This window comes from Onychostoma macrolepis, chromosome 04, assembly GCF_012432095.1.
Source record: "Onychostoma macrolepis isolate SWU-2019 chromosome 04, ASM1243209v1, whole genome shotgun sequence".
Taxonomy (NCBI): Eukaryota; Metazoa; Chordata; class Actinopteri; order Cypriniformes; family Cyprinidae; genus Onychostoma; species Onychostoma macrolepis.
Window position 1 is genome coordinate 11070774 of NC_081158.1, and position 12690 is coordinate 11083463.

Here is a 12690-nt window from a genome sequence, read left to right on the forward strand (position 1 = left end):
TACACGTCTAAGAATGTTTAGACCATGTTTATTATTAATACTCTGTTCACAAATAGATTTTAATAGTGAGCTAAACAATAATAATTAGTTTCTCAGATATAAAATATCCTTTTTTAACGATAGTAGGCTACAAAGCATGTGTGAGTCTATGGCTACAAAATCATATCATACTATAAAATCATACATACTAGGCTATATGACTACAAAATCATAGTTGGGTTTTTCCCAAACATTAATTCCTGACTAAAATGTTTGAAATAAGAGTAAAACATTTTGAATATGATTTAAATTTCTTACGGCATGATGATGTTTTCATGCTCTATATAATGTAAAACAATAAAAGTAATATGAGTGTACACTGTAACACGATGAATGCTATGAATCTTAGTATGTTTAGAACATGTTTATTATTAATAGCCTACTCTGTTCAAAAATAGATTTTAATAACGTGCTAAACAATAATAATTAGTTTCTCAGATATAAAATGTATTTTTTTGTGATAGTTAAGCATGCGTGAGTCTATGACTACAAAACCTATTTATATACAGATGCTCCTGATATTAACATGCTCACAAATGTTTTTATTTTTTATTATTATTTGTATTTTATTGAATCAGATACCTGCACCACAGATGAATCCTGCTGACTTTTACTTGAGTCTCTTCAAGTGATGCTGTACCAACATCAAATATTCAACTACACTGATATTCTATGGTAAAACATACAAAGCTCCTTGACTACTGATTATGTTTTTTCTTCTTCTTGAATCCATGGAAAGAAACAGAAACACTTAACCCTCTGGGGTCGACAAACGCGTATATGCGTTTTGAGGCAGATTTTCCTGATAAGGCCGAAATGAGCTTGAATTACTCTGCCATTTTTGATCGTACATAGATAAGAGCAATACACATTTCGAATCTGTAAGGGGTCTACTTTTATTTGTATACACTCATAATAACAACTAAACTTTGTGCTTCTGAAGAATAAAGAAAACAAACAGGGTGTGCTCTCTGTCTTCTCCGTCTCATGAAACGCGTCACTAAAATGAACTGTAACTCAGCAAATACTTCACACAGAGACATGAGAGTTTTATCTATAGAAAGCTTGAAGTGTCTACTTTGAAAAGCAAGTCTTATCGAAAACAAACATTCTGTGATGGAGTAATCAGTATGAAACCAACACGATGTTCAGTCTGTCCCGTCTGACTCATTATCTCTAATGAGATCCGCCGCTCGCACCGTTCATATGTAAATAGCGTGGGGCGTGCGCACGGCAAACGCCCAACACAAACAAAGAAGAGATCCTCATCGTGGCTACTGTTACTGTTCGCTGAGTAAAGGAAGGATTTCCTCGAAGAAGAACACGATTTCATCCAGCAGAGGAGATCAATCTGATGAGTAAGTAATGTTTCTTTTTGCATTAGTTAATGTTTTATTGTGACATAAACTTGAACAGATTTACTAACAGTTAGTTGGGGTTTTCCCAAACGACAACATGATGAATGCTACGCGTCTAAGAATGTTTAGACAATGTTTGTTATTAATACTCTGTTCACAAATAGATTTTAATAGCGTGCTAAACAATAATAATTAGTTTCTCAGATATAAAATATCATTTTTTATAGTACAAAGTACATCCTTTTATTGTACAAAGCATGCTTGAGTCTGTGGCTACAGAATCATATCATAGGCTACTATCAAATCATACATACTAGACTATATGACTACAAAATCATAGTTGGGTTTTTCCCAAACTATAATTCCTGACTACAATGTTTGAAATCGTGAAAAACATTTTTTTTTTCCAACTTCTTTTTATTAATTTTTTGTTACAAAACCCCCATGAACAATACAGAATATCAAATTTTATAACATTACAGAGTGTACTTTCCCACCCCTATATTTATCAAACAGAAAATAACATTAAAAATACTGTTATACAATAAAGTAATATATAAAAATACAAAAATAAATGAAATTTAAATAAGGATAATGAATTAACATTCACCGATGTATTGAAAATAATAATAATAAAAAAATCTCACATACATTGGATTTCAAATTACAGTCATCATTACATTTCACTTTATATTTACAAATTGCCAAAAGGGGACCACACCTTTTTAAAAACCTCTATTTTACCTCTTATTGCATATGTTAATTTTTCAAGAGCTAGGTTGTCAGACATTTCTTTAATCCACTGTGAAAGAACAGGTCTTTGGATGTTTTTCCATACTAAAGCAATAACACGCTTAGCTTGTATTAAACTGAAATCTATGAGCTTCTTTTTACTTGCATTTACTGACATATTTTCAGGATATATATGCAATAAACAAAGCTTTGATTCCAAAGGAATATTTTCTCCAGTCATTTCACAGACCACACCAAGAACCTCCTTCCAGAACATTTGCAGCTCTCTACACTCCCACATACAATGAAACAATGTACCAATTTCATCTTTACATTTTGCACAATTATCCGGAATATTAGGGTTCATCCTATGTAATTTAACAGGGGTAATGTATGTCCTCATCATCCATTTGTATTGTAGTATTCTACACCTAGTATTAATAGATTGGGTTTGAGCTGAAAGACAGGCATGCTCCCATTCCTCCACAGTGATGTCAACCTGAAGGTCTCTTTTCCATGCTGAAAGATGTGATTGAGAGCCTTCATTTAGTCAAGCCAGTAATGTCTTATAAAACACGGAGACCATTCCTCTATCTTTCATGTTAAAGTAATTTGTTCTAAAGTAGAGTGTTGGGGTTCCGAATAGGTTTTAATTCTTGAGTATATGTAACTTCTAATTTGAAGGTATTTAAAAAAGTGTTTTTTTGGAAGATTATATTTTGTACCCAACTGCTGGAAGGTCATGAGTGTACCTCCTTCATACAAGTTTTTTACCATACTTAATCCTTTCATCTGCCAATTTTTAAACCCTATATCATTTCTTCCAGGGATAAAATAGTTATTGCCCCATATTGGTGAGAAGGGAGAGATGGATATTGTCTCCTCCAAAAATGAATGGGCCTCATGCCAAACTGATAGGGTATTTCTAAGGAAGGGATTAAGAGTGGACTTTTTAAGTATTTTAACTTCTGCAGAGTATATATATGATTTTAAGGGGAGTGTCAATTCTTCTTTCTCAATATCAACCCAGGATGGGTGGTCTAAGGAGAAGTAAAACATAGCTGTTCGAAGCTGTGCCGCCCAGTAGTATAGTTTTATGTTTGGCACTTGAAGCCCTCCTCGATCGTATGGTAGGTAAAGGAGGGATAGACGTAGCAACATCGTAGAGATGTTCCGGCTCGGGGCCACTTTCCACCGTCCCGTGGACCTCCCAGACACCACGGGATTGTGTTGGAGAGAGGCTATTCTTCGGTGTCTGGGAAGCGTCCGGCCGCAGCTCCCCCTCGTCAGCCATCACCCCCGACTCCTCCTCAGCAGCCGCCGTCCGCGGCCCACGAACTCCCGCCGACAGAGAGTGCGGCTATCCCGCCGACAGAGAGTGCGGAGGTGCCTCCCTATTTCCGCGCTGCCCGAGCGCATCCAAGTGTCCGCGCTTCCAGAGCGCCCCCCAGTGCCTGCGCCACGAAGGCGCCTCCCTATCTCCGCGCTGCCAGAGCGCATCCGAGAGTCCGCGCTTCCAGAGCGCCCCCCAGTGCCTGCGCCACGAAGGCGCCTCCCTATCTCCGCGCTGCCAGAGCGCATCCAAGAGTCCGCGCTACCAGAGCGCCCCCAAGAGTCTCCGCGCTGCCAGAGCGCCGCCAAGAGCCCGCGCTGCCAGAGCGCCCCCTAGAGCCTATCCCTCCAGAATGCCCGCCAGATTCCTTCCAGAGAGTAAAGACTCCTAATTTCACCATTAAAATTTTGGGGGGTGGCTACTCCCTTGAGAATCCTGCTCCATCTTGGGCACCCAAGCTCCCGGATCCGCCATGGTCGCCCAATTTCCCTGCTCCACCTTGGCCTCCCAAGTCCCAGGATCCGCCATGGCCTCCCGAGTCCCCTGACCCGCCATGGCCCTCCGAGTCCCCTGACCCGCCATGGCCTCCGGACTCCCCAGACCCGCCATGGTCTCCTGTTCCGCCCTGGATGCCTCCCCAGTATCCCTGTCCTGCACCGGCTTCCAGGGCGCCCACCCCCCCTCCCCAGTGGTAGTGTTATGGCGCGGGACGGGGGAGGTACTGTCTGAACCCGTCTGAAGTTCCTGTTTCTCCTTATTTGGTTTGGTTCCGTTTCTCATTTGTTAATTATCATTCATCGTTGCTCTTTTGTTCTCTGCCTTTTATAAGTCCTCTGTTTCCCCTCATTTGTCCGATCTTAAGTCTAATAAATGGGAAAAAGTGAGTTGATGCCGTTTCGTTCTCCTGTCCTTCATTTCTATTTTAACTACAACCACGCACCCGTGACAATAGGCTTATCAGGAGCAACTATATTATTACATTAGCAATCACCAACATTGTCCACGTGTTTTTATAACATAGATGCACACATGCTTTGCATGTATTATACAATACAAAAACAACATTTTATAACTGAGAAACCAAATTATTATTGTTAAGCTCATTATAAACATGTTTGAGCAGGTATTTGCAAACAGAGTAGGCTACTTCACAGTAAAGATTGGTCTAAACTTTCTTAGACATTACTTTTATATCATTGTTTATAGAACATATAACTATCCTCACGTCGTGCAACATTTAAATGCAATGAAAGGTTGCCTATCATATTTCAAAATGTTGCAGTCGATTTCACACATTTTATTCTGGAGTTATAGTTTGGGAAAAGTTCAACTAGTAAATGCGTTCAACTTTGTCACAACAACACATTATCGAAAGCCAACAAGAAACATTACTTACTCGGTATAAAATATCTCCTCCTCCGCCGGCTCCAGTTGCGCTCGCGTTCTGTTTGTGAGGTAAACAAAGCTTTTTCATCTCAGCGCGTCTTCTGGGGGTAAATACAAGGCTTTTTCCTCTCAGCACGTTTCTGAGGTAAATACAAGGCTTATTCCTCACAGCGTGTTCTTCCAAAACTGAAAAGTATCTGAGATGAACGCATTGCTGCTTTGTTTACGGTGGTGTGGGCGTTTACATGCCGCGTGTCTCGTATGGAGATTTGTAATTTGTGCGTGGGCGTGACCTAATTAGAGATAATAATTTTCGGTAAGACTTACTTCATTTAACTGTAGGCATGTCAAGCTTTCTATAGATATATTTCTCATGTCTCTGTGTGAAGTATTTGCTGAGTTACAGTTCATTTTAGTGACGTGTTTCAAAAAGCAGTTCGCGGAGAGAGTGAAGACTGAGAACGCACCCTGTTTGTTTTCTTTATTCTTCAAAAGCACAAAGTTTAGTTGTTATGAGTGTATACAAATAAAAGTAGACCCCTTACAGATTCGAATGGTGTATTGCTCTTATCTGTATGATCAAAAATGGCAGAGTAATTCAAGCTCATTTCGGCCTTATCAGGAAAATCTGCCTCAAAACGTGTATCCGCGTTTGTTGACACTAGAGGGTTAATAGGTTAATAATATACCTATAATACTGTGATGCAATTATGTTTAAAATAAACTAAGCATAATTATCATGTGCCATAAAGTATGATTTCATAATACTTGATAATATTTTGCTCATACAAAAACAAACAAATCTCTGTTGCAGCAGCCAGAAACTATTATGAAATGTCAAGGGCCAAGTGTTTTAGTTGGTCACTAATTACTATGAAATCTTAACTACTATTTTCAACAAAACATCAACATTATCTGAAGCTAAACTTCTGTTAATTCTCAATTAGAAGTATGACATGATGTACATGTGTACATGACACAAAGAAATAATGCCAAACTCATCCTACATTTGATTTTGCTGTGCATGGTAAGTATCTGCTAGCCATAATTATGAAACTCCTATTCATACACAATTTTCAACATAGTGAGTAAATGAATATGAGAATATGAAAGTCAAACCTCAGAATGTTCAGTTGACAGTGTGAACTCTTCAGACCAGCAGAAAGCAGCTTCAAGCCCGAATCCTGCAGATCATTGTTACTCAGATCCAGCTCTCTCAGACGGGAATTTGATGATTGTAGAGCTGAAGACAAACCTTCACAGTGTCGATCAGAGAGACCGCATCCAGTAAGTCTATAAAAGAGCGTGACATGTCTGAAAGTTTGTGATGAAACACAGCTGGAGACAATCTCTGTTCACCTTCTCACAGTGCTAATATGTGATCTTTTTCTACAATAGCTGCATTATATAACATGAGAATATTTTTACAATTTTTAATGCAAGCTCATTATTATTCATTATGGGTCAATCATCAAACTACAGAAAATATCAGCGATATAATCCACTCTATTACAGTAATGTGACTACCATAAATGCTGACAACTTCTACAAATCTGATTTTCCTTTAATCTGTTTCCTTTAATCTCAAGCACTGTTACAATTATTACACATATTTGTGAATGAGTGAATGTGAAAGTCAAACCTCAGTATGTTCAGTTGACAGTGTGAACTCTTCAGTGCAGCAGAAAGTATCTTCACTCCTGAATCCCGCAAGTCATTGTTACTGAGGTCAATCTCTCTCAGACAGGAGTTTGATGGTTGGAGAGCTGAAGACAAACTTTCATAGTGCTGATTAGAGAGACCACATCCAGCAAGTCTATAACAGAGGATGACATGTTTTCTATACTCTGTGCATGACAATGTAATAGACTTCCAATCTCTGACTTGCATCTGGGTCGCCTGCACTTAATTTGCTAGTAACATCACTTGCAGTCACCACCTCCATTCTCAGCTGACTGCAACAGCACCTATCAATGCAATGTTGTTATTGTTTGGTTTATTACAATTGCAAGTCCATTATCCCCATGAGCCTTAAGGCTGGGACACACTGCACGATTTTCGGCTGTCCCAGCTGAAAGACTGGCATCGTAAAACGATATGTTTCACAGAACCAATTAATGGTGGATTTAAATATAGCCACTAATGTGCTTGATACTGCCCAAAATACTGTGTATGAAGGGACAAGACCAAAGTAATGGAAGTTATTCAAGACTGAATTTCCAGAGGACAGGAATGATGCTGGAACAGCTGAAAGCTAGAATCCTCCAGATTTGTTTTTGTGCAGATGTTTTTATGCATTTATGTTGCTTAAACAACAATTTTCTGTCAAACTGAATCAGAAAATCCATAAGTACCAGTTCCTCTTTGTATTAGATTTGTTGTAATTTTGTTTTTGGAAATGTATAATCCAGTAAAATTTGTAAGAATAGTTGGAACTGTTTTGGAATATTTGTTTTTATTCTGTATTATGGTTATGTCTATTGTGATCATTTTATTTGTCCCATAACAAAAATTATTAATACTTGTAAATAGTCTAAATTGCTGTAAATTGTAAAATATTTTAAAGTATATTTTGTTACTGTTTAGATCTCACAATTATATCCCTTGTGTCCCTGATCAGCTGCTGTTATAAATATTAAAATATAGGTAGCCTTTATGAATGCTAAAGTATACAATTTATTATAATCGTGCAATAAAGCTACAAGCAGCAACAAAAAATCTTTTGGCATAAAGTTTTGGTTTCGTTACAATACTAATGTATGTTTACTCATTTAACCATTCCAGCTTCTAGACCCTGCTGGGAATGCAAACAAAATGCTGGAAACATTTTTTCAGTTTATTTTAGTCAGGTCTCTGGCCGCATCTGAAATTGCATGCTTCCCTTCTATAAAGTAAGCGAAAAACAGTGTGTGACAAAATATGTTCAAATTCACCGTACTCATAAAAAGAGTAGGCAAAAAGTACCCGGATAGCATACTACTTCTGGCGTGATTCTGAAGTGTGCATATGATACAACAGTAAAGCAGTAAAGAATGGCAGTGATGGCTGGCAGGTCACATGTAGTACGTCCAGATTGCAGTCATACTATCCACATTCATATTGAACATGAACATATATTGAACATAATATTTTAGCATTTGTGAAGTAATTACATGTTCAAAATAAGTACCTACTCAAGAGAATATGTGATTTCAGATGCAGCCTAAGTATCCCAGGCAGTGGAACATTCAAGTGGCAACTGCGAGTGTATGTCACTGACAGAGGAAACCAGTGGTGGACAGTAACAAAGTATTTTTACTTCATTACTGTTCTTAAGTATATTTTTCAAGTATCTGTACTTTACTGGAGTAGTTTTATTTTGAGTAACTTTTACTTCACTACATTCCAAAGCGTAATATCATACTTTTTATTCCACTAAATTCCATTAAACATATTGTTACTTCCTTTTTTTAAATAAAGAAATCATCACATGGTCTGAGACACAAAATGCAGTGTCTTATTCATGAACGAACTGATTCTTTTCAATGTACCTGTTAAATTGGTTCGCAAAGTGCACCAAATGATTAATTCACAAACTGGACTCCAATTGCAGCTGTTCTCAAGTCAACAAGTCACTGATTCAAATGATCAGTTCAGAGTGAGTCTCCAGGGAACAGTATTCACAAGTCTGACAAGAACTGGGGATCCCCTGAGTGCACAGTAATGCCGAATTTTAGGATTAATTATTGTAACAGAAAATCATATTTTGGTCACAACTGTCAGTTGTTTGTGAACTAAATCTGATGTAAGGGGCAATTTGTGCAAGCCCACTGAAATGTTTGAATGGGGAAACGTCCACATCAATGTCTGTGTAGGTTTAAGGTCAAAAAACAAAACATTAAAATAGCATAAGTTAAAATAATTCACATACATTTATCTTCCCTGCTTCTGTAGTAGTTTTATTAAAATGCTATTCTTTTAGCCCAATGTCAAGTCTGATTTTATATTTTTTGTTAGTCCGCATTTACACTGCATGGCTCAAGTGACTCAATTCTGATTTTTTCCTCCCATGTGGCACAGATCGGATATGGCCCACGGCCGTGTAAGCAGGAAAAAAAAATCACATGGATTCCAATATTCTCCGATCATTTCAGGCCTCATTCATCTGTGGAAATAAATCAGATATGAATCGGATACGTGCATTTGCTCCTGCTATGTAAGCGGACAAATCGGATATTCCACCGTAAATGCGACTCCTATGTCATTGAAAAGTGAGTTTTTTAAAACATTTTGCGGTACAGACATACCTGTAACAAATTAAACATCTCTAGTTGAGTAGCAGAGTATTAATTTTGTTCATTTGTGTTAAATAAAAGGCAATCTGATGCCGAAATGTGTTGCTTTTGAAATCACGCTGAGTGCTCGTTGCTGCTGTTGTCAGTGACTGCGGCTCGTGCACAGACGAGTGCTTCAGTCCCGTTCGTTCCATTGAAACCACAAAATAAAATGCACACAAACTTGTCCCTGCCTTTGATATACAATCACTGATGAACGCATTTGGTTTTAATTACTAAAAAAGCACAGACGATGTGACATGCTTAACAATATCTAGGCCTACCACCTGAGTATTATTCCACTCGCAAGCTTTCAGCGGAGCTACGTACATCACTGTCCTAAAGAATTTGTTTTAGGCTGTATAATTATTTTGATGTATAGGTGTAACTATTGCATTAAAAATGTTTCTATATGAATTCCATAAATTAAACTCAATGTACTATTCAAATTGATTTGTGATGTCATATATGCTATTTTTGGCTAGTTTCACCAAGTGCAGTGTAAAATGCACACATCGGATACGGGTCACTTTTAAAAGAAAATGTAAGCACGTCATCCAAAAAATCGGATATAGTCACGGAATTGGTCCTCAAGACCTGCAGTGTAAATGCAGCCTTAAAGGTGCATTAAGTGATTTCTGGTAGCCAATGTTGACATTTGAAATCAGCAAAACAAGCACGCCCCTACCTCAAAAGGGTCTCGCCCCTATTTTGATAGCTCCGCCCCACACATACGTACGGCAACGATTAGTTCTGTGAAACAAAGCAAAACCAATGTTATTCACCTAACGTTACCGAGAAGAAACAAAGCAACCTTGGCGTTCGATCGCAGGCTTTCCTGTTCCTTGAGTTCTCTCCAGCACTGGAAAGCTGATCCGATATTTACACGGGTCCTACTTCTTGCCTTATCGAAACACCATGTCTACACCGGACGCGAGTGGCACGGTGCGACAAAATACTATAGAATTAGGGGTGTTCCCGAATAATCGACGATTCGATGCTTTGATTCGAGGAGCCTGATTCGACTCGTAATCTCACAGTTGAATATTCGCGGGGTGTTATTATCATGCCATTTTGGCTATATGGGTGTGCTCAGTGTCTGATTTCACGGAGAACTACCAGTTTTCTCCCAATAAGTTAATATACAGCCTGTTATGATAATGCTGTAAATAAGAATCTTAAAAGAAAGAAGCTTTAAATAAATATTTTAACCTGCGTGAATAAATCCAACTTCCCCTATAGATTAAAGTTTCGCTTTCTAATCTGTCACAGACAGAGGAGCATCTTGGCGGCAGGGATTGAAATCTTTAACAAGACTTCATTTTTTTCGATCAGGTAGGGTACAACAAGTGATTTCACAATATTTCAGTCAGTTTATTTATATCGTGTATATATTATTTATCTCGTATAAGATGCATTTGGTTTGGCTTCAGTAAAGCGCTTCATTGTAGTAGCCTACTATACGGTGATTATCTCTTCAGCGCGCAGTGTGAGCAGGACAACAATGCAGAATATTTTATATTTAATATTTAATTTGCACCAAGGGGGCGTTTCCCTCCAAATGTATACAGCAAAAAGCAATTTGCTGTATACATTTGGAGCAAAATCATAGCACAAGTTATAGCTTAAATTGAAAAAGACAAGCCAAAATAACAGCTGATTAATATCAGTGTTTATTAATAACCATTCTGAAATCAGACAATATTGTTACTGAAAATGTAATCCCCAACAACAGACCATATTCTCATATAATATATAACTGTGATGCTCTACTCGGTGAATACTTCTACATCACTCTTGTCAGCATAGTCCATAACAACAACAAAAATATATCTTGACTCCATATAGTGGTTATTTTGAGAAAAACCCAGGTATTTTGAGCAGCAAGATAATATAAAATATATAATGTAAAATGAATTTGTATAAGTAGCCTATATAGATTTACAAAATAAACCTTCATCAATCAGTACTTTTTGCTTAAAGTCCCCATGAAATCAAAATTGAAGTTTTTTGGCTTTTAATATGAATATGTTAGCCTTAAGGTTATATAAAAGCTAGTGTGCTCCAAAACAATGACAAAATCTGCGTTTACAAGATATAAGCATTCAAATCTTACAGTCTCTCACTTCCGCCAATATGGATCAATGATTTTGATGACATCACCCTGCACTTCAGCTTCTCATCAAACTTTGTCCAATCAAATGCTCTCTTGAACCCGAAGCATCCCGCCCCCTGCACTATAAATAAATGCTGAAGCTGCGGCTGAAATCGGTCACTTGTTCACAGAATTAGTATTTTCTGTACGGTGAATGGCCCTTAGTGCACTATATAGGGGTTAGAGAACAATTCAGACAGTGTAAATATGCTTTCAGTTAGAGCAAAAAAAGAAAGGTTTCACGCTGTCATGCTAACTGCCGCAATGCGCACATTGAGATTGAGATGAGATTGTGGCTGTCATATGCTGTCAAAATGTGGCTTTACCAAGCTCAAAGGCTCTGGTCCAAACTGTGATATAAACAAAACGCTATTGGCTATTTAAAAAAGGGGGCGGGATATGTCCCGCCATGTCTTCCTGTTTCAGTTGAAATGACATCAACACATAGAATAACGCTGCACGTTTCAAAGCACTTCAGTGGACCTTTAAAGGTGACATAATCATAAAAATCAGATTTTTCCCATGTTTATGTGCTATAATCTGGTCCCTGGTGCATCTACTGACTCAGAAAACGTGAAACAAATCAACCCAGTACATTTTTTGGCAAGCCTTTCTCTGCAAGCTTGTGAAAAAACGAGCCACTCAGATTTCGCTCCCCCTGTGCCCCTTAAAGGGTTAGTTCACCCAAAAATGAAAATTAGTCCATGTTTCCATGTCCATGTCCAATTAGTCCAGGCTACATAGGATGTATGCGTAGCGCACGTGGAGGTGATTCGTGACGAACACGGAAGCGGATGGAGAGAGAACAAAACAAAACGCCGGTCACAAATTAAAAATACAAAACGAGGATTTGTAAAGAAATATGTCGGAAGATTTTGATGTAAGCCACTTCACTACAGGAGGCCTTTATTCACCCTCTGGAGCCGTGTGAGGCACATTTTAATATGGATGTGTGCACTTTATTTGACTGCTTTTGGACTGTTGAACAAAAACACAGCCATCATAAAGCTTGGAAGAGCAAGGATAATTTTTAACATAACTCCAATTGGATTCGTCTGAATGGAGAAAGTCATATACACCTGCTTGAGGGTGAGCAAAACATGAGCTAATTTTCATTTTTGGGTGAACTAACCCTTTAATCTGCACATTTCCACTCACAGCGCCGCTATTTTTTTCTGTTTTTGCAAGCGACAACAGTGTACCAGTTCAAACGCTATGGCGAGATTTCATGCAAAAAATTCTAACTTTTCTGTCTTTGGCTGCACTGACAAGCACAGAATACTATTTAAAGTCCCAGCCTCAGAGGAGAAAAGAGAGCAGTGGATTTATTAATTAATTAATTTAATATTACATTGCTGCCACACAGATCAAATA

General features: G+C 38.1%; 1 protein-coding gene across 2 annotated transcripts in view; it reads right to left on the reverse strand.

The window, feature by feature from the left end:
* Nucleotides 1-12690, reverse strand: part of LOC131539547 (NACHT, LRR and PYD domains-containing protein 12-like) — a 44105-nt gene that overhangs the window by 17410 nt on the left and 14005 nt on the right. The window contains exons 2-3 of one of the 2 annotated variants that reach the window (XM_058774177.1): nucleotides 6491-6664; nucleotides 5968-6141 (exon numbers count right to left, since the gene is read on the reverse strand). In XM_058774177.1, coding sequence (XP_058630160.1) covers nucleotides 5968-6141; nucleotides 6491-6664 — 348 coding nt within the window. The remainder of the gene's footprint in view (nucleotides 1-5967; nucleotides 6142-6490; nucleotides 6665-12690) is intronic. The other variant, XM_058774176.1, reaches the window with a different exon arrangement.